This window comes from Brassica rapa, chromosome A03, assembly GCF_000309985.2.
Source record: "Brassica rapa cultivar Chiifu-401-42 chromosome A03, CAAS_Brap_v3.01, whole genome shotgun sequence".
In the NCBI taxonomy this organism is placed as follows: domain Eukaryota; kingdom Viridiplantae; phylum Streptophyta; class Magnoliopsida; order Brassicales; family Brassicaceae; genus Brassica; species Brassica rapa.
Genome location: NC_024797.2, coordinates 5,741,737 through 5,758,219, shown reverse-complemented (window position 1 = coordinate 5,758,219; position 16,483 = coordinate 5,741,737). Strand labels below are relative to the sequence as shown.

Sequence of the window (16,483 nt, the reverse complement as noted above, 5' to 3'; positions counted from 1 at the left end):
TCTCTCCATCGTAACACAGAAGCCGCCTCTCTTAATCTGAAACCCTAGCTCCGGCCTGCCGTTGCGGTGGTGCCGGAGGCGAATCTCTTCCCCTTTACTTCTTTTCTCTTTGCTCTTCTCCTCTTCGGTCAACCCTAGTCGATATGCTTGTCTCTCTGAGCCAGCTCGAGCCCTCGTGAAGACGCGGTTCGCTCGACGGTGACGGTCCCCGACGTTCGTTGGAGAGACGGTGAGGCTTTCCGTGCGACCCGAGAAGAGATGAGTCGGCGTTTAGGATCGAAGTACCGGTCAGATCTAGTTTTCTACTTTTCAGATCTTCGACGAGTGCTTCATGACGACGGCGCGTGAACCGGTCTGACACCTTCTCTATCACAGATCTACATCCTAGCGTGGAGGTAAGTCAGGTGGAGAAGAGTTTTCACAGTGCGGTGGATGGAGGATTGTTCTCTGGTTCTCAGGGACATCACGCTCCAGGATTCAAGCCGATGGAGTAGTCAACCGGAGGTTTGGTTTTGGTCGGGAAGCGTGGCGAAGCTCTACTTCCCTGCGCCGGTGTTCGGCCCGCGGTCATCCCGGTGGTACGAGTTTTGCACCTCCTGAAGCTGTGATTTGAGGTATTGGTCATGCCAACCGTTCGTCAAGGTCCGTCTTTTTCAATCCGGATGTAGCTGTCCGGTTTTTGGCTAAGGATGGAGGTAGTGGAAGACGACGGGTATGAACCGAGGCTGGAATGCACCTTTTAGGTGTTGTGGTGATTGATACTCGAACTGAACTCAGATTATTTGGAAATCAATTGCTTGCTCTATACTATAATCCTGCTTAAGTTTCATTGTCCGTTTGTTGTTTTCACTGCTTTCTATCGTGTGGTCTAATTTAGGGGTTAAGAGACGGTTCATCCCGGTAGTGGGAAGATCTTGTTCTCGTAGTGGTGAAAAATGCAATATCGGATTGTTTCGGGTAGCGTAGGATCCTTCTAAGTGTTCCTGTGTGATACTAGATCCCGATATTGTATGTGGGGTGAAAATCTTGTAAGGTTGTAATCTCGTTACCACGAATTGGTGAATGATAAGTTGAAGTTGAGCCAAAAAAAAAAAAAGCCAGCAAAGTCGCTTGCTTTGCATCGGTCCGAACCAACATGAATGCGCTCAATTAACAGCCGTTATAGCCAGCTCAGCTATCCGTTTAAAAACCAAAAGACGTCAGGTCGGATGGGATTAACTCCGTTTATATAAACCGTTACAGACATCGCACCGAGAAGGCAAATAAAAGAGAAGCAGCAAAAAAGGAATTAATCGAGAAAATTAAAAATAGGAAAAGTCTGTCTTTCTCTCTCATCTGCGATCAATTGTGTTCTCTCAATTTCCCCTTGGTTTTCTCGGGCGGCTTCTCATCTCCTTATTCTCCGAATCGTTCTTCTCCATTTCTCTTGGGATTAAATCTTCCTCCTTTCTGCAAGACCCCCATGTCGGTACGTTCTAAAATCCCTTTTTATTTATTTATTAGCGATGTATGGCTAGAGCATAAACCTTCGAATTCGATTTGATGAGTGATATGGTGATTCTGATGAGCTATTATTATTATTGTCTTGTTGCTGGTAATCGTTTTCCTGGATCTCTGTTGTTTTTAGCTTTTTAAAGTTTCGATCTTTGGCTTTTATTCAACCTGTATTTGATTTGATTCAACTTGGATTTATCAAAATATCAACTTGTAAAGCTCTTTTAAGGGTTCTGATTTTGGATTTTAAGATAGAAATTTTTTTGAACACAGACAAGTTTAGGAGGGACAGATTGTTCTTGATTCATTTGATAGTGAAGAGGCATACAAATATTGTGTTTAGAGAGAAAATCAAAGGATCTTTTATGTCTTGTGAGTTTGTTTGCTTATTTAAGAGACAAAGATTTGGTTTCCACTACTAGTTTTCAAACTTCATTTTCTTCTTACCTAACAAAAAGGATAAGAAGGTGGATAGGAACTTTTGAATTTCTCTTATGATTAGTTTTGGTACCTCTCTTTTGTTTTTGACTTTGTGGTGTTATACTGTTTGCTATAAAATGGATAAGTTGATTAGTTTGGGTTGTTGTACAAACCTTTTTTCCTGATAGTACTTGATTTGTATGAATGGTTTCATTAGTTTAAAGCCTCTGCTTTCACATTTGCTTGGTGATGCTTTTGGTTTTATCTTTTTGTCTCTTCTCTTTTTGTGTGTTTCTCCCACCCAAGGGGGTTACACATTCGAGTTTGAGATTGAAGTGGTGTCTCTTATGTATTGGTTTCACCATTTTGTGTGTTCACACCACATGAACAGGACAAAGGTCGTCCCTTGCCCAAGTTTGGTGAATGGGATGTGAACGATCCAGCATCAGCTGAAGGCTTCACAGTCATATTCAACAAAGCTAGGGATGAGAAAAAGACCGGTGGCAAACCAGGTTCACCTGGTAAATCCACTGATGGTCATGCTAAGTCTGGAGGAGGAGGAGGAGATCCTAGTAAACCCCAGCCTGTATGTTTCTTTCTTCTATATCTCTCTATCTTCACTATTTAGATCCATCGTCACACAATACTGTCTCTTTTGGTTTCAGAAAAAATGGCTCTGCTGCATGCAGTCTCCAGCTGTGGACTCTTGAAAGACACAAAGACGGATTTTTCTTGCTGCCCCAAAGAAAAAAAGAAGTCACATTGCTTTAGACATGTATAGCAATGTTCTTTTTATGTTTTTATTGTCTTTCTTGAAAGTACTACCCATACATCTAAAAAAGTTCCTAAGATGAGTTTTAGCCCTATCACGATTATGATTCCATCTTTGAAGTTGTTTGTTCTTCTTAAAAAAATTGCTGTAAAATCGTGTTGCCACTGTATCTATTATGTAATGCTTCTCATATGGGTCGTTTTTGGTTTTTAAAATTTATTGGTGTCTTTTTCCTTGATTTTATCATTTATTTATGCTGTTGAACCAAGAAAAAATAAAATATTTATTGTGTTGTAGTGTTTTCCTTTTGGTTTGCCTCTTGTTACATCAAACAAATTACTTTCTGTTCTCTTCTTGATAAAAATATATAAAATTCCATTGAATACAGGAGAAAACACAAACATGTTGCATCCACCAAACACATGGGAGGAAGTTGGTTATATTGATGAGCTTTACTGGGGGCTTACATTGGATTCTAACTAAGCCTCTTAATCATTACTAGATACCTTTAATTATGTCCTCCTCTGGATCTTTAAATCAAAAATGTGCAACGTTTTTGTAAAATGTAGATATTATATTAGTAAAGATCTTCTTATCTCTCGCTTTCAGTCCATCGGATTCACAATAAACTTTGAGTTTTGCTTCTTTTTGGTCAAAGTGAAACGTATACTATTCTGTGATGATCAAAACTATCAAAGAGAAGTGGATTATTTTTTTTTCTCCAATTGGTGCTCAAACAAAAAGTCTCCAATTAAAATATGAAATGCAAACACCAAGTGGGGCAAAAGTAGAAAGAGCAAAATCATTGTCAAGATGATCATCCTTGGAGGAGGCCTTGGCCCCCATTCTGACTAGTCAACAATATATATAATTAGCTCTATTTTTTAGCATTACATGTCTTCTAGCTCACGTGGGAAATAGTTCTATGAATTTGCCCATTAACCTCCACGCAATTTCTTTTTTCTTCTGGAATCTACGAATTTTCTCTTAATTATATGGGTTGGGCCATAGCATATGAATGATGAGATATTAAAACGATTGAACTTTTTTGTTTTTTGGATTTATTGAGTAACATTTCTTTTTTGGCACACTTTACAGCTAGCTAATCACTTAAAAACAAATTAAGTCTGGTCCATAAAGAACATAGCATTAACTCTTGAGAGGCAGTATGTATTAATTAAGTGTTATGGATCTTATGGTAATACAAAGAAGCTAAATAAAGTAAAGTAAATTAGATATTTACTCGCCGTCCAAAAAAAAACAATTAGGTGTCACCGTTGACCAATAAAAAGATGCCACTTGTCAACCAAACACACTTCCCCTCTCTCCTCTCTGTCTCTTTCTCCTTGTTTCTCTCTCATCGCCACTGACTTCGCAGAAATTCAAACTTCATCTCCTTCCCAAAGCTCTCTAATCTTTTTTCATCTCTTTAGTAGGCGTCGAGAGAGTTTTTTTTTTTTTTTTCTGATTAACGTGTTTTTAATCGTTTGGTATCGATCGTCGTCTTGTCTCTCTCCCAGAGAAATAATATAAAAAAAGATTCTTTCCTTCTTAAACTTCACTCCGGAAAGATGAGGTAACGAATTCGATTTTATTTAGTCATACCTTTAAAGGTTGAAGAGACTCGCTTCACGTTTTTCGATTAGCCTCTTTTGATAATTGATTAATACGATCTGTGCGGATTCTTAGTGATTAGGTTAGATTAGGCTTTAATTAATCATTCCCTTAATAACGATTTATTCCGTGTGTACACTGTTGAATATTTGCTTACACTGTCTCTCTCTCTCTTGTGTATAAAAGAAAGAAAATGCAAAATGGTTGCTAAGAAAGGACGTCAAGATTCTTCTCCTTCTGTGGAGGTTGGGGAGATAGACACAAGCGCTCCTTTTCAATCCGTTAAACATGCTGTTAACCTCTTCGGTGAAGCTGCCCTTTCTGCTGATAAGCACCCTCTCATTCGCAAACCCACTCCTCATTCCGCTGAGGTAAAATAAAACACTCTTTTGATTTAATTCACAAACACTTTAAGTTGAGTTTCTGAGTTGTGTGTGTGTGTGTGGCTTTACAGAAAGTTTTGGTTAATCAAACGGAGCTTCACTTAGCGGAGAAAGAGCTGAACAAGCTAAAGGAACAAGTTAATCACGCTGAAACAGTCAGAGAGCAAGCGTTGAGTGAGCTGGATTGGGCTAAGAGATCTGTTGACGAGCTTACTCGTAAGCTTGAAACAGTTAACGAATCGAGAGATTCTGCTAATAAAGTGACCGAAGCTGCCAAGAGTCAGATCAAAGAAGCTAAACCAGACACTGTTTCTGTGTCTAGTACTGATGAGTATGTGATGGTGTGTAAGGAGCTTGATGCAGCCAAGCAAGAGCTGAGGAAGATCCGTCAGGTTTCTAACGAGGTTTCGGATACAAACACTGTTGCGTTAACCAAAGAAGAGGAAGCTAAGGAAGTGACTAAAGTTTCTTCCGACAAGATTGAGTTGCTTAAAAAGGAGATATCAGCTGTTAATGAATCAGTTGAACAGACTAAGCTTGCGTGTTCTCAATCTCGTAAAGAACAGTCTGAGACATTTTCAGAGAAGGAGATTCAGCAGCTAACGTATAAAGCTGGCATGGAAGAATCTGCCAAGAAGCTCCTCGCTTTGAAGAAAGAGTTCGACCCTGAGTTTGCTAAGAAGCTAGAAGCGCAGCTGAGTGAGACTTACAACGAGATCGATGAGTTGCAGAAGCAAATGGAGACTGTGAAAGCATCGTCTGATGAGGCTTCCGTTAACGGTGTGAGCTTGGAGTTGAACGAAGCAAAGGGCTTACTCGAGAAGTTTGTGGAAGAAGAGAAGTCTTTGCGAGAGTCAGTGGAGTCTCTTAAAGAAGAGCTGAAGAATGTGAAGATAAAGCGCAGTAAAGTTGAAGCGAAGGAGGCTGAGATCGAATCTGTGGCTGGAGAACTTAACCTGAAGCTTAGCAAAGGGAAGAGTGAGTTAGAGGAATGTGTTGGAGAGGAAACTAAAGCAAAGGCTGCTTTGGAAGATATGATGTCAACTTTGAATCAGATCTCTTCTGAGACGGAAGCTGCTCGGAGAGAAGCTGAGGAGATGAGAAACGAAGCTGAGAGGTTGGTTAAGGAAGCTGAAACTGCGCATCTCTCGCTTGAAGAGACAGAGCTAAACCTGAGGGTGGCTCTAGATGAAGCCGAAGAAGCAAAAGCCGCCGAGGCAAAGGCGCTTGAAGAGATAAAGTCATTGTCTGAAAAACCCGACGCTGTCCGTAAGTCAACATCATCCGAGTCTGGAGAAGCTCAGAGCATCACACTGTCTCAGGAGGAGCTTAACTCGCTGAGGAAGAGAGCTGAGGTAGTTGATAAGTTAGCAGGTATGAAAGTGGCGGCTGCGGTGGCTCAGGTGGATGCAGTTAGAGCTAGCGAGAACGAGACAGTTAAGAAGTTTGAGACGACGCAAGAGGAGATTGTGAAGATAAAGACTGCAACAGAAGAAGCATTGAAGAAAGCAGCTATGGCTGATGCTGCTAAGAAAGCAGTCGAAGGAGAGCTCAGGAGGTGGAGGGAAAGAGATCAGAAGAAAGCAGAGGAAGTGGCGTCTAGGATTCTTGCAGAGGCTGAGGCCAAGATGTCCGCTGAGTCATCATCACCGCAACATCATCACTACAAAGCTACTACTAAACAGAAGCCTATCAACATGAAACTGGAGAAGACTAAAACCTCCGTGGTGTCAAAGAAAGTGCTTTTACCTAATCTAAGTGGGATCTTTAATAGAAAGAAGAATCAAGTGGAGTGGGGTTCTCCTTCTTATCTCCCTGGAGAGAAATCCATTTGATGTTGTATGCTTTCCTTTCAAGATTTGAGAACTTTTATTATTGTGAAGAATGAGAAAGATGTGTGGTAAAGAAGGTTTTGTGGCTTGAGATCAGAAGCAGTTGCAGCTACGGTCTATAATGTCGTTTTTGGATTCTATATGGTTTGTAATAACATTTAACTTCAGCAGATGGTACAGAGATTGTTGAAGAATGATACAAAATCTCATAACTTGTTCAAGACGTGAAAAGAAAAAAACAGAAAAAAAGGAAAAACACTAGACAGATTCTGCAGAATTTGCAAAGAAACAAAAAGAAAATCATCAAAGAACCTTTCAGAAGAAATCAAACTCAAGATAATTGCTCTGATCAGATCTCACACTTGTAGATGCAGCAGCCGGTACAGCAGGAGGAGTACAATTCACCGGTTCAATCTCAACCGGTTTAGGAATCTCTGGAGGACTGGCACACCGAACCAAAGCCCAGTTCACTCCTTCAAAGAAAGGATGCTGCTTAATCTCCGTTGCTCCACGCTTGTAAGCTAACCTATGCTGCGGCTCCTTCACAAGCAAACTCCTTATCAAATCTCTAGCTGCAAAGCTAACAACCGGAGAGTCAGGGAACCTCAAAGGCTGACCAACCACATTGAAGAGCGTCGCTCTATTCCCAGACCCTTTAAACGGTGTTTTACCAAACAGCAACTCGTAAAGAAAGATCCCAAAAGTCCACCAATCAACCGCGCTTCCATGTCCTTCACCTTTGATGATCTCCGGAGCTAAGTACTCGTGTGTCCCCACAAAGGACATTGACCGTGCGCTTGTTTCTGCAACGAGCTCTGGTAAGGGAGTCACTTGGTGGTTACCGTTGTCTGTTTTCGGTTTCTTGTCTTTCTTGGATTTAGATGAGAAGAACCGAGGACCGAAGCAGGATGTAGGAGCCATTGAGATGCAAGATGGCTGCTGGATGCAAGCCGGTTGCTGCGAGCAAGAGACTGAACTCTTTGACAAACCTTCGGAACCGAGATTGGTTGATGATCTAACTATAGAGAGGCTAACGGTACATCTCAAGGAGAGATCAAAATCCGAAAGCATCACGTGTCCATCATCTCTGACAAGAACGTTCTCTGGCTTCAGATCACGGTAGATGATCCCAAGCATGTGGAGATACTCCATTGCAAGAAGCACTTCCGCTACATAGAACCTGACAACAGTAACATAAGTCAATACACAGAAGCGGTTTCTTAGAATTAGGCATGGGCATTTTTACACTAAACCGAAGTACCTACCTTAACCCGAACCGAAAAAAATCGTAATCCGATACAAAATAGCATAATGAGACTTAAGAGCTTGGTAGTTTGGAATTTCGGTACAGCCGGAACAGAAATCAAAATTAAGATCCGAGAATATCCGAAATTAGTTAAATATATTTATGTTTTTATACATGTTAACAATTTAGGTGTTATAGAGCATTTTAAAGATTTTTGTAGTTTGTTATTTTGATACTTTTTAGTTAGTTTAGGTAGTTTAACTAGTTTTTAATCAGATTAATGAATAATATATATATATATATATATATTATAAGTATTTTTTGTCAATTTATTTAGTTTCTTTTTAAAAACGATTTCAGACATTGGTCGATTCGAACCAAATCTGGTCGGAACCAAAACCAATTCAACCAGATAATTAGCAAAACTCGACTTATGAACATAATACAGAAAATCCAAATGAATCAACCAAACCGAATCCCATGGCTCCTGAACGCCCATACTTACTTAGAATAAAGAATAGGTTGAAACTTAGTTCTTACTTTGCTGCTTGCTCGGTGAAGCGTTTCCCAGGCTGTCTCTGTCTCAGCGTATGCAAGTCACCACCAGGACAAAACTCCATAACCAAACAAGAGAACTTCTCCGTCTCAAAATGACTATACAACGTCGGAAGAAACGGGTGGTCAAGACACTGCAGTATCTCCCTCTCCGTCTGAGCTCTAAGAAGCTTCTTCCTGCTAGCCAAAGCAGTCTTATCCATAACCTTCATCGCGAAATAACACCTCGTCCCGTTCAACTCAGCGAGATGAACCGTTCCTATATCCCCACATCCTAACCTCTTCAAGAGCCTAAAATGGTTCAAACCCAAACCGCCGTGTTTGGTTCTAACGGCCTGGATCGCTTCCCACCTCACGTCGTTGGCCTTGTGAGGCTTGTTGACGCTGCTGCTGAAGCTGCTGCAAGTGCTCTCGTCGCTTATGTCACTGCTTGTGCTCGGTCTGCAGGTGCTGCTCTTCCCGCTCTCGCCTTGCTCGCTGGTCTTTTTGGTACTTGGATCGGCTAGAGATAGAGTGGAAGATACTTGATCTGCTAAAGTGTTGACTGAGATAGTGTTACTGGAACTGGTGAGTGATCCTTCTGGAGTCTTGGAGGCCATGGTGGAACTAAAAAAACACTAATCAGAGGAAAGCTTGATTTGTGATGATTCTTTCTTCCCTGAGACTCTAGTAATCAATCCCATCATCTAGTTACCTGATCTAGTCAGCAAAACAAAATAATAGCATCAGTAACTAAAAAGAATGATCCAATTATAACGGATCTTACTAAGATGTTGCACCAATAAGCTCTAAAATTTTATTTTTCTCCTCAAAAACAGAGGAATTGAATAAAAATAAGCAAAAACAGAATCGAAACTTTTACAAAATGCAAAAGATGGAGTTTTTATTATTTATCTCTCTGGGGGGTTACACAGATCTCCTTAAAGTAAGCTTTTGGATCTAACAAGAATCAGAGAATAGAACCCAGAAAAGAAGAAAAAGAGCAGAGCTTTACAGAGGGAGAGAGAAGCCATTTAATCGTTACCTTAAAGTCGAGATTTTTGACCGATGAAGATCACGAGATACCCGTTTTTCTCAGTTAAGGATTAAGCAAAGGGAAGAAGAAAAGATAAAGGAGAGAGAGAGAGAAGCTTCAGTGTTCATGTAAGGCTGTAGAGAGAGATAGAGAGAAATGAACACATCCCCTTGCTTCCATGGAAATGGAGACAGATAGGAGAGAGAGAGAGTTGGGTCTACACCATGAAAAGAGGGAAGGGAGAGAGACAGTTGGGTTAAATAAAAAGTTCAATATATTTTTAATTTTTGAGGGATTCAATTATTTCAATGTATTTTTGCTTATGACAAAGGTTTACATCAAGGCTTTTCTTAGAGATAAAAATTCAAAATTAGAAACTAATTTTTTTTATAAAGATTATTGTGTATTATTAAGGAAAATATATAGGGATTAGTGTTTTTCTTGAATATAAATCTTTATACTTATTGCATGTTGTTTTGTAAGTATGATAATTATCTTCTAAATACTACTGCAAAAGAAGGAAAAATATATTGTTTGTGTTGGATATTGTGGAAAGATTTAAATGATGTCCAAAAAAGAATTTAATGATGGGTTTCTATTAGAACATTTCTAATGTAATTTTTTTTAAAAGTGGAGTAAAAAAAATACGAAGTGAAAATGCTTGCATCCTATTTTATTTTTTACACGAAAATGGAATAATAAACAAAAAAAATAAATTATTCTATTTACGGAAAAAGTCTATCTTATACTCTATTACAGAATGAAAAATTATAGTTTTTTTTTCATACTCGATTTTACTTTATTTTAAAGTAAGAAATAGAGTAGAACTAGAGATGTCCTTATTTAATTTTAATTTTTGAAACATTCGCTAGACTTACCATTTGTCTATAATTCCAATTAATTTACAGAAATATTATAAAGGCAAAATTCAATAAAATACCCAACTAAATTTCGTTAAAATTTTTAATATCCAAATTTTTTTTGCTACCTAGGTTAATACTCAGACTAATTATTTTACTCATTTTAATACACATACATTTAAAATTATGTCATTTTAATATTCAAACTATACTAATTTTAATCAAAAATATTAATAAGTTTCAAAAAACTTAAAATATATATAAAACTCAAAATTAAATCTTAAAAATTTCACATTTTATTTTAAATTTAATAATAAAATCAACTAAATTGGATAATATTTTAAAATTTATAAAAACCATTTTGAATAAAATAAATAAATTAGTTTTAAACTTTAGAAAAAACTTAAATTTAAAATAAAACTACTATTAGAAAAAAATTAAGATTATCCAAAATTTAGTTACTTTTTCGTAAAATTTAAAATAAAATATGAAAGTTTTAATATTTATTTTTGAGTTTTAGAGATTTTCTAAATTTTGTTTGAAACTTATTATTAAAATTAGCATACTTTGGGTATTAAAATGATCATAATTTTGAAAGTAAGTATATTAAAATAAGTAAAATAATTAGTTTAAGTATTAAATTAAGTAGCAAACAAGTTTGGGTATTAAAAATGTTAAAGTTGAGGTGTTTTTATAAAAAAATTCCATATTATAAATTTTGTACTTATTATAGTTCCCAAAGAGGCTTATTTAAATGTATTATTTAAATACATAAGAAACATGCAGACCAGATATCTAGTTGTTATTAAAGTTCACCATCGTAGCTTTATAAAGTTGGAAACTTTGGAGTTCCAAAGGTGTGTACAAAGGGTTAAAGCAATTTCTGATTTGTTTCAATATATATTAAGTTTCCTTATATTGTAAGATAACATTTTCTATTGTTTTCCCATTGAATCGAGCAGAAACAATGTTTTTTCTCTAGAAAAGGTTCAAATGGAAGTTGACAAAACACAAGATTGTTGAGCATTAAAACACAAGTAGGTATAGTTTGTCCGTTTAGTTATCTCAGTAATTCACTTTAACATCATGCTCTTAAATCCAATAACGACCACTGCTACACGATCCGCTTGGGACGTGAAACGAGCGTGACAATTCCATAATTTGTAGAATAAAATAATAATCCAATTATAACACATTATTATTAATTTATTTCCATAACCTAATTGTTAAAAGATTTATAAATTAAGATACTAAATTTTCAATACATTTCAATAGTTAGCTTGAGTTTCAGTTTAGCATTTTGAAGCAAATTTTCGTTATTAAAACGAAAATATTAATGTCTTCAAATGATCGACACCTTATTAATATAGCTGCTAACTCTCTAGTTTTCTTTAACTTTGTTTTTCTCTAGAGTCAATCAGAATAATTCTTGATGATGGGCATGCTTTTATAAAGTTACATGTAAATGTTTTTTCCATTTTCTGATTTACTTATGTGGTAGGTAGTGTAAACTTATGGCGAATTAATCACTGTTTAATTATAGTTTATATCCACTCTGCTTTAAACTTTAGTACGTACAGCCCAAATGTCAGAACACAGTCCACATGATTTTGTCTGACGTATAAAATAAAAATAATAGCCCACCTGATTTAATTACATCTTCTTTTGCTACGAGATAATCTTTTTTGCTAGAAAAAACTGTTCTTTTGAAGAACACACATATAAATGTTCTTTCGAATAATTATAAAATCACGGAAAAGTAAACAAATTGTATTGAATTATTCATACCATCATAATACATGAATTGATTGATTGACTCATATAATCGACCAGTTAGATATCTTTAATGATTTTAGAATATTTGAAATATTTTTATATAAGAAAATAAATTCTAAATAATGCAAATTGTTTTCAAAAGGCACAAAAAAGATAAATAATTCAGTTACAAAAAATGATAAAATAATAATCAAATAATTAAATATTGAGAGGTTGCAAAACAAGATCTGACAGAGATAGATGAAGAATGGGTTGTCATGTTCTCCAACACAAGTCCCACTTCTGAGAGAGATCTCTAGACTCTAACTAACTACTTACAACCAATCAACAGCTCACTGACAATTCCCTAACTTTTAACATCTTTTCCAAAAGAAAAGCTGAGAAAATTCATAGCCTTTCAACTTTCAATATACACACATTGTTGTCGACGATTATACATTTGATTTTAGTTTGGTCTTACAGATATTAAAACTAAACAATACAGTTTGTATGTGAAAATGAGAAATGCTTATTAGTGACTGGGTCAAGAACCCTACTCAACATCACATTCTTAAAAGATATTTTTAAAACAAAACTTTTGGACATATCAGATCTGTCCATGGATTTTAGCTTTAAATGTTACACAAATAGTTCGTGATTGAATAATAATAACAAGAAGCCAATGTATGGCACATTCAACTTCCCCATGAGCATAGATGAGAGTGTCTGCTGCAAAAATCACTCAATCACTGCTTCTCCTTTCGACACTTCTCTCATGGCTCTTCTTTTCTCTTCCCTGCATATGTGTTCATCCAAAGCATTGTCAAGTAAAAAAATATATATAAGGCAGCCCAAAGCATCCCTGCAATTTCCATCTTCCATTCAGATCCTCAACATTTCCAGATTTTGATTTCTTATCTTTCTTGCCTCTTTTATCCTCCTTTGATTTTGCAAGTCTCTCCTTGTTTTCTTTAGTTTCCTTGGGTTGCTTATTGGGAACATGAGGCTTCTCCAGCTTCATCATCATCATCATCTTGTAGCTAGGTTAATGTATTTCAGTTATACAACTACTAGAGTAATGACAAGGACATGGTAGAGATAATTTATAGGGTTAACAGTGAGTACCTTTGCCACAAAGAATCCGTCCATGTGTACATGAGGATAAAAACGTGTAGTCTTCTGTATCAATACATGCTCTCGATGCGAATTGGCAAACTTCATCAACATCTTTTTTACTTTGTTAGAAACTCATCTTCAACCAGAGCCGTCAAGCATCTCCTACCATCGGCCTCTTTGATTCTATATCTTTTGGTGAACGAGATTGTTTGATTAGTTTTTGTGAAATCTTAAGATTAGTGTGTTAATCTCTAGAAGAAGCCACTCATTTCGTTTCTAAATTATGTTCACTAGGTGTTCTTCGTTGCAAGGATCACTGACTTCTAGATCAGTTTGATTATCAACTTCTGTAAAGACTGGTTTAGCCATTGTGGCACTTATAACGATATCTCTTTTGTGTTATAACAACACTTTGATAAGGATTCTTCATCTTCGTGTACATTGTTCTACCTATCTTTTACAGGAGTAATGCTTATGATGCACAGGCGTTTTCATTCTATACTTCGCAAACCTTTGATCCTATAACATTACCCGTATACTGACGAGAAGGACTTTGACATCAATCTAGACGCTTACAATGGTTACAGCAAGCTCTATTTGAGTGTGATGTTTGCTTTGCTTTATGGACTCAGCTTTGCTTCTGTTTTTGCTACCATCTCTCATGTCGCCCTCTATGATGGAAAGTAAGGATCGAGCTTTCAACATCTTGTTGAATACATGATTTGATCTTGTCTCACTCTCTTAAAACTTCTTTTGTGTTTGTTTGTTGCGTCTCAATCTATGTTCATCGTCCAGCTTGTTGCGACTGTGGTTTCATCGACCGTCTGCTTCGGAACAACCTGAAGGCTCATTACATCCGTCGGGAACATATGTAACACGAATTTGCTCCCACTGGGTAGTCCATGGACTTGTCCCGGATACGAAGTGTTTTACAATGCATCGATCATATGGGGAGTGATCGGTCCAAGGAGGATGTTTACCAAAGAACATATCTATCCCGGGATGAACTGGTTCTTCCTCGTCGGCATCTTGGCTCCGGTTCCCTTCTGGTACCTATCTAAGAAGTTCCCAGAGAAGAAATGGCTAAAACACATCCATATTCCCTTGATCTTCTCTGCAGTAAGCTCAATGCCACAAGCCAAGGCTGTGCATTACTGGTCCTGGACCATCGTTGGGGTTGTGTTCAACTACTACATCTTCAGGAGGTTTAAGAGTTGGTGGGCGAGGCACAACTACATCCTCTCTGCAGCGCTTGATGCAGGGACCGCAATTATGGGAGTGTTGATATTCTTTGTGTTTCAGAACAATGACATGAGCTTACCTGATTGGTGGGGGCTCGAGAATTAAGACTATTGCCCTCTAGCACATTGCCCGACCGCCTTGTCCTGTGTTCTAAGGTTGATGCAGATAGAGTGTTGCCCGAAAAGGGTTTCATGTTGTTTAGGATTTAACTATGTACTTTCAAAATTTTAGAAGAACAACCAAATCAAGCAAAGCTTTCATTCCAACTATATAATCAAATTGCAACCAAAGAGATGTAAACAAAGTGAATCACAAGAACAAGCCCCAAAAGATATCATTCAAATGATAAAACTAGGGTTTGAGATATGACCATTTATAGTAAATTGAACTCTGTAGCGTAAGCTTAATGATACTTGAACAAAAAGATTCGAGGGAAATTGTAAACAAGGGTCTCTGCGAAATGTTTTGTTTTTGACTGAAGATGAAGAAAGCAAAACTCTAATTAGCTATATCTCACATACCCGTCTTCAGTTGAAAAGTCCAGGGTTTAGCCAGTCCCTGCAATTACAGTGAACATAATTAGTGAAATATAACCATCATGTACACTGTAACTTTTTAGGTTCATGGTGTATTTAGCTTACTTGGTGACATCATCAAGATGATCATCAAAATCTGTGACGTCCTTCCATTTCTCAGATGAAATGTAATCTGACAAAACTACATTGGCCGAAGGCTCTTTCAAGAGTAGCTTGCTTCCTCCGTCTGTTCCAACCACTCTCCAGTTCTTGGAAGCATCTTTCACACAAAGCTAGCATATGCAATACATATGAATTGTCACCAAAGGAATTAAAAAAAAAAAACTTGACTATTAACTGCATCATCAAGCAGAAAATACCAAACGGAACGGGCGAGAAATGTGTTGATTTAGAGTACAATATTAAGTTTGGTGTAACACAATTCAAGTAGACTGTCTTGAAATGTAATCAGTTAGTATGCTCATGTTTTATATCTTAACGTTAACAGTATATTGCCTATATAGCAATAACAACATACAGTACTTCCACATGGTGTTGAGTGGCCGCCTTCATAGATACTCCCTACTTAACTGACTACCTTCTAAATCCCATACTAAGCTTTCCAAAACTTTGTTATGATTATAAAAAATACAGACCTGCATCACAGGGCTTCGATCTTTACCCTTAGATAAGGCTTCGAGCTTTTTGTTGTTCAACTACAAAACAGCATACATCACACGTAGTTAGATCTAGTGATTCCATAAACTGCTGTGATTGAAAACAGAGGATCAAGAGATTCGCACCAAGAGAATAGGCGCCTGAGGGAAGTAGCGAGAGATGTGATCACCAATATTCTTAGCCACACCAGAGAGCTCCACATCTTCAAACCTCTCGTTGGCATGAAAGTAGCCAACGACACTCAAACCCTGAGCCACGTAATGCTCCTCTATCTAACACATCAAAACATCGAAGACCAATGCAATCAGATCCTATTCAATTTCAAAGACTATATGTATAAGAAGAAGCAGAAGAAGAGAGAGAGAGAGAGTGACCATGATGAGCGAGATCTCCAGAGGAGGAAGGAGAGCTAGGTTGGAGTGGAAGAGGGGCACGGAATCGGAGATCTCCACGACTCCTTCGTCCTTAGAGCTGATTCGACCGACGAGGACTCCGTTGACCGCCGCCGTTTTGTGACGCAGAGTGTGGAGAACTAGCTTGATGTACGCGTTCTGTGAGATCTCGTACTTCAATTCGCCGTTGCCTCCCATCTCTGACTCGATCGGAGATTCACTGACTCAGTCCTTGAAGCAATCGAGAGACGTTCTGAGATCAACTTCTTTTTTTGTTTGTTAACGACAGTGGAGCTGGATCTCCACATAACCGGGTCCGGTTCGGCCCGAGTTTATACCGGATTCCCTTAAATTTCCAATATAGTACGTTGCATTTTCTAAAATTGCAAACAATATCCCTAAGTTATTAAAGTTTCAAGTTGCACCCTGTATTTCATTGTTTAAAACATAAGCTCATCAAATCCAAGTCACATTTTTGAAAGTTGATTGGTTGTGGCTTCGACGGTTGACCCAGATGTTTGTAGATACAATGTATGATATGTTTTTAAGTTTATTGATCTAAACTAAGTAGAGTGGTTTACTTCAACCTGTGTG

The 16,483-nt window shown here is 37.6% G+C and overlaps 4 protein-coding genes and 1 long non-coding RNA gene across 6 annotated transcripts; 3 read left to right on the top strand and 2 right to left on the bottom strand.

Annotated features, from left to right (window-relative positions):
• Positions 1 to 1,212: 1,212 nt before the first annotated feature.
• LOC103856963 (protein NOI4) lies at positions 1,213 to 2,982 on the top strand. Its single transcript, XM_009134103.3, has 3 exons — positions 1,213 to 1,468; positions 2,306 to 2,500; positions 2,580 to 2,982. Exons 1-3 carry the CDS (start codon positions 1,463 to 1,465, stop codon positions 2,622 to 2,624), a joined length of 246 nt encoding a protein of 81 aa, XP_009132351.1. The 5' UTR covers positions 1,213 to 1,462; the 3' UTR covers positions 2,625 to 2,982.
• A 1,021-nt stretch (positions 2,983 to 4,003) lies between these two features.
• On the top strand, positions 4,004 to 6,685 carry LOC103856961 (WEB family protein At5g55860). Its single transcript, XM_009134100.3, has 3 exons — positions 4,004 to 4,262; positions 4,487 to 4,671; positions 4,755 to 6,685. Exons 2-3 carry the CDS (start codon positions 4,501 to 4,503, stop codon positions 6,516 to 6,518), a joined length of 1,935 nt encoding a protein of 644 aa, XP_009132348.1. The 5' UTR covers positions 4,004 to 4,262; positions 4,487 to 4,500; the 3' UTR covers positions 6,519 to 6,685.
• On the bottom strand, positions 6,665 to 9,602 carry LOC103856962 (serine/threonine-protein kinase D6PK). Of its 2 annotated transcripts, XM_033288668.1 has the most exons (4): positions 9,341 to 9,602; positions 8,993 to 9,015; positions 8,302 to 8,954; positions 6,665 to 7,695 (listed from the first exon to the last, which is right to left on the bottom strand). In XM_033288668.1, the coding sequence occupies exons 3-4, from the start codon at positions 8,913 to 8,915 to the stop codon at positions 6,831 to 6,833; spliced, it is 1,479 nt and encodes a 492-aa protein (XP_033144559.1). In that variant the 5' UTR covers positions 8,916 to 8,954; positions 8,993 to 9,015; positions 9,341 to 9,602; the 3' UTR covers positions 6,665 to 6,830. The 2 variants fall into 2 exon arrangements, with proteins under 2 accessions (XP_033144559.1, XP_009132350.2); XM_009134102.3 differs by having other exon boundaries at positions 8,302 to 9,010; positions 9,341 to 9,600.
• Positions 9,603 to 10,675: 1,073 nt separating this feature from the next.
• LOC103856960 lies at positions 10,676 to 14,570 on the top strand. The gene is made up of 2 exons (XR_630936.3): positions 10,676 to 13,745; positions 13,858 to 14,570. It is a non-coding gene; the product is annotated as an uncharacterized LOC103856960 (long non-coding RNA).
• A 39-nt stretch (positions 14,571 to 14,609) lies between these two features.
• On the bottom strand, positions 14,610 to 16,180 carry LOC103856959 (ER membrane protein complex subunit 8/9 homolog). Its single transcript, XM_009134099.3, has 5 exons — positions 15,872 to 16,180; positions 15,623 to 15,769; positions 15,476 to 15,535; positions 14,946 to 15,112; positions 14,610 to 14,862 (listed from the first exon to the last, which is right to left on the bottom strand). Exons 1-5 carry the CDS (start codon positions 16,085 to 16,087, stop codon positions 14,832 to 14,834), a joined length of 621 nt encoding a protein of 206 aa, XP_009132347.1. The 5' UTR covers positions 16,088 to 16,180; the 3' UTR covers positions 14,610 to 14,831.
• Between the last annotated feature and the right edge of the window lie 303 nt (positions 16,181 to 16,483).

What these genes read in the sequence shown, in the direction of transcription:
- LOC103856963 (XM_009134103.3), top strand. An exon ending in ATCCTAGTAAACCCCAGCCT is followed by an intron (nt 2,501 to 2,579) that starts GTATGTTTCTTT and finishes TTTTGGTTTCAG; the next exon opens with AAAAAATGGCTCTGCTGCAT.
- LOC103856961 (XM_009134100.3), top strand. Translation starts at nt 4,501, where the DNA reads ATGGTTGCTAAGAAAGGACGTCAAGATTCTTCTCCTTCTGTGGAGGTT. An exon ending in CCACTCCTCATTCCGCTGAG is followed by an intron (nt 4,672 to 4,754) that starts GTAAAATAAAAC and finishes GTGGCTTTACAG; the next exon opens with AAAGTTTTGGTTAATCAAAC.
- LOC103856962 (XM_033288668.1), bottom strand. Translation starts at nt 8,915, where the DNA reads ATGGCCTCCAAGACTCCAGAAGGATCACTCACCAGTTCCAGTAACACT. An exon ending in TTCACCGAGCAAGCAGCAAA is followed by an intron (nt 7,696 to 8,301) that starts GTAAGAACTAAG and finishes TACTGTTGTCAG; the next exon opens with GTTCTATGTAGCGGAAGTGC.
- LOC103856959 (XM_009134099.3), bottom strand. Translation starts at nt 16,087, where the DNA reads ATGGGAGGCAACGGCGAATTGAAGTACGAGATCTCACAGAACGCGTAC. An exon ending in TGGAGATCTCGCTCATCATG is followed by an intron (nt 15,770 to 15,871) that starts GTCACTCTCTCT and finishes TTGATGTGTTAG; the next exon opens with ATAGAGGAGCATTACGTGGC. An exon ending in CATCTTGATGATGTCACCAA is followed by an intron (nt 14,863 to 14,945) that starts GTAAGCTAAATA and finishes CTGTAATTGCAG; the next exon opens with GGACTGGCTAAACCCTGGAC.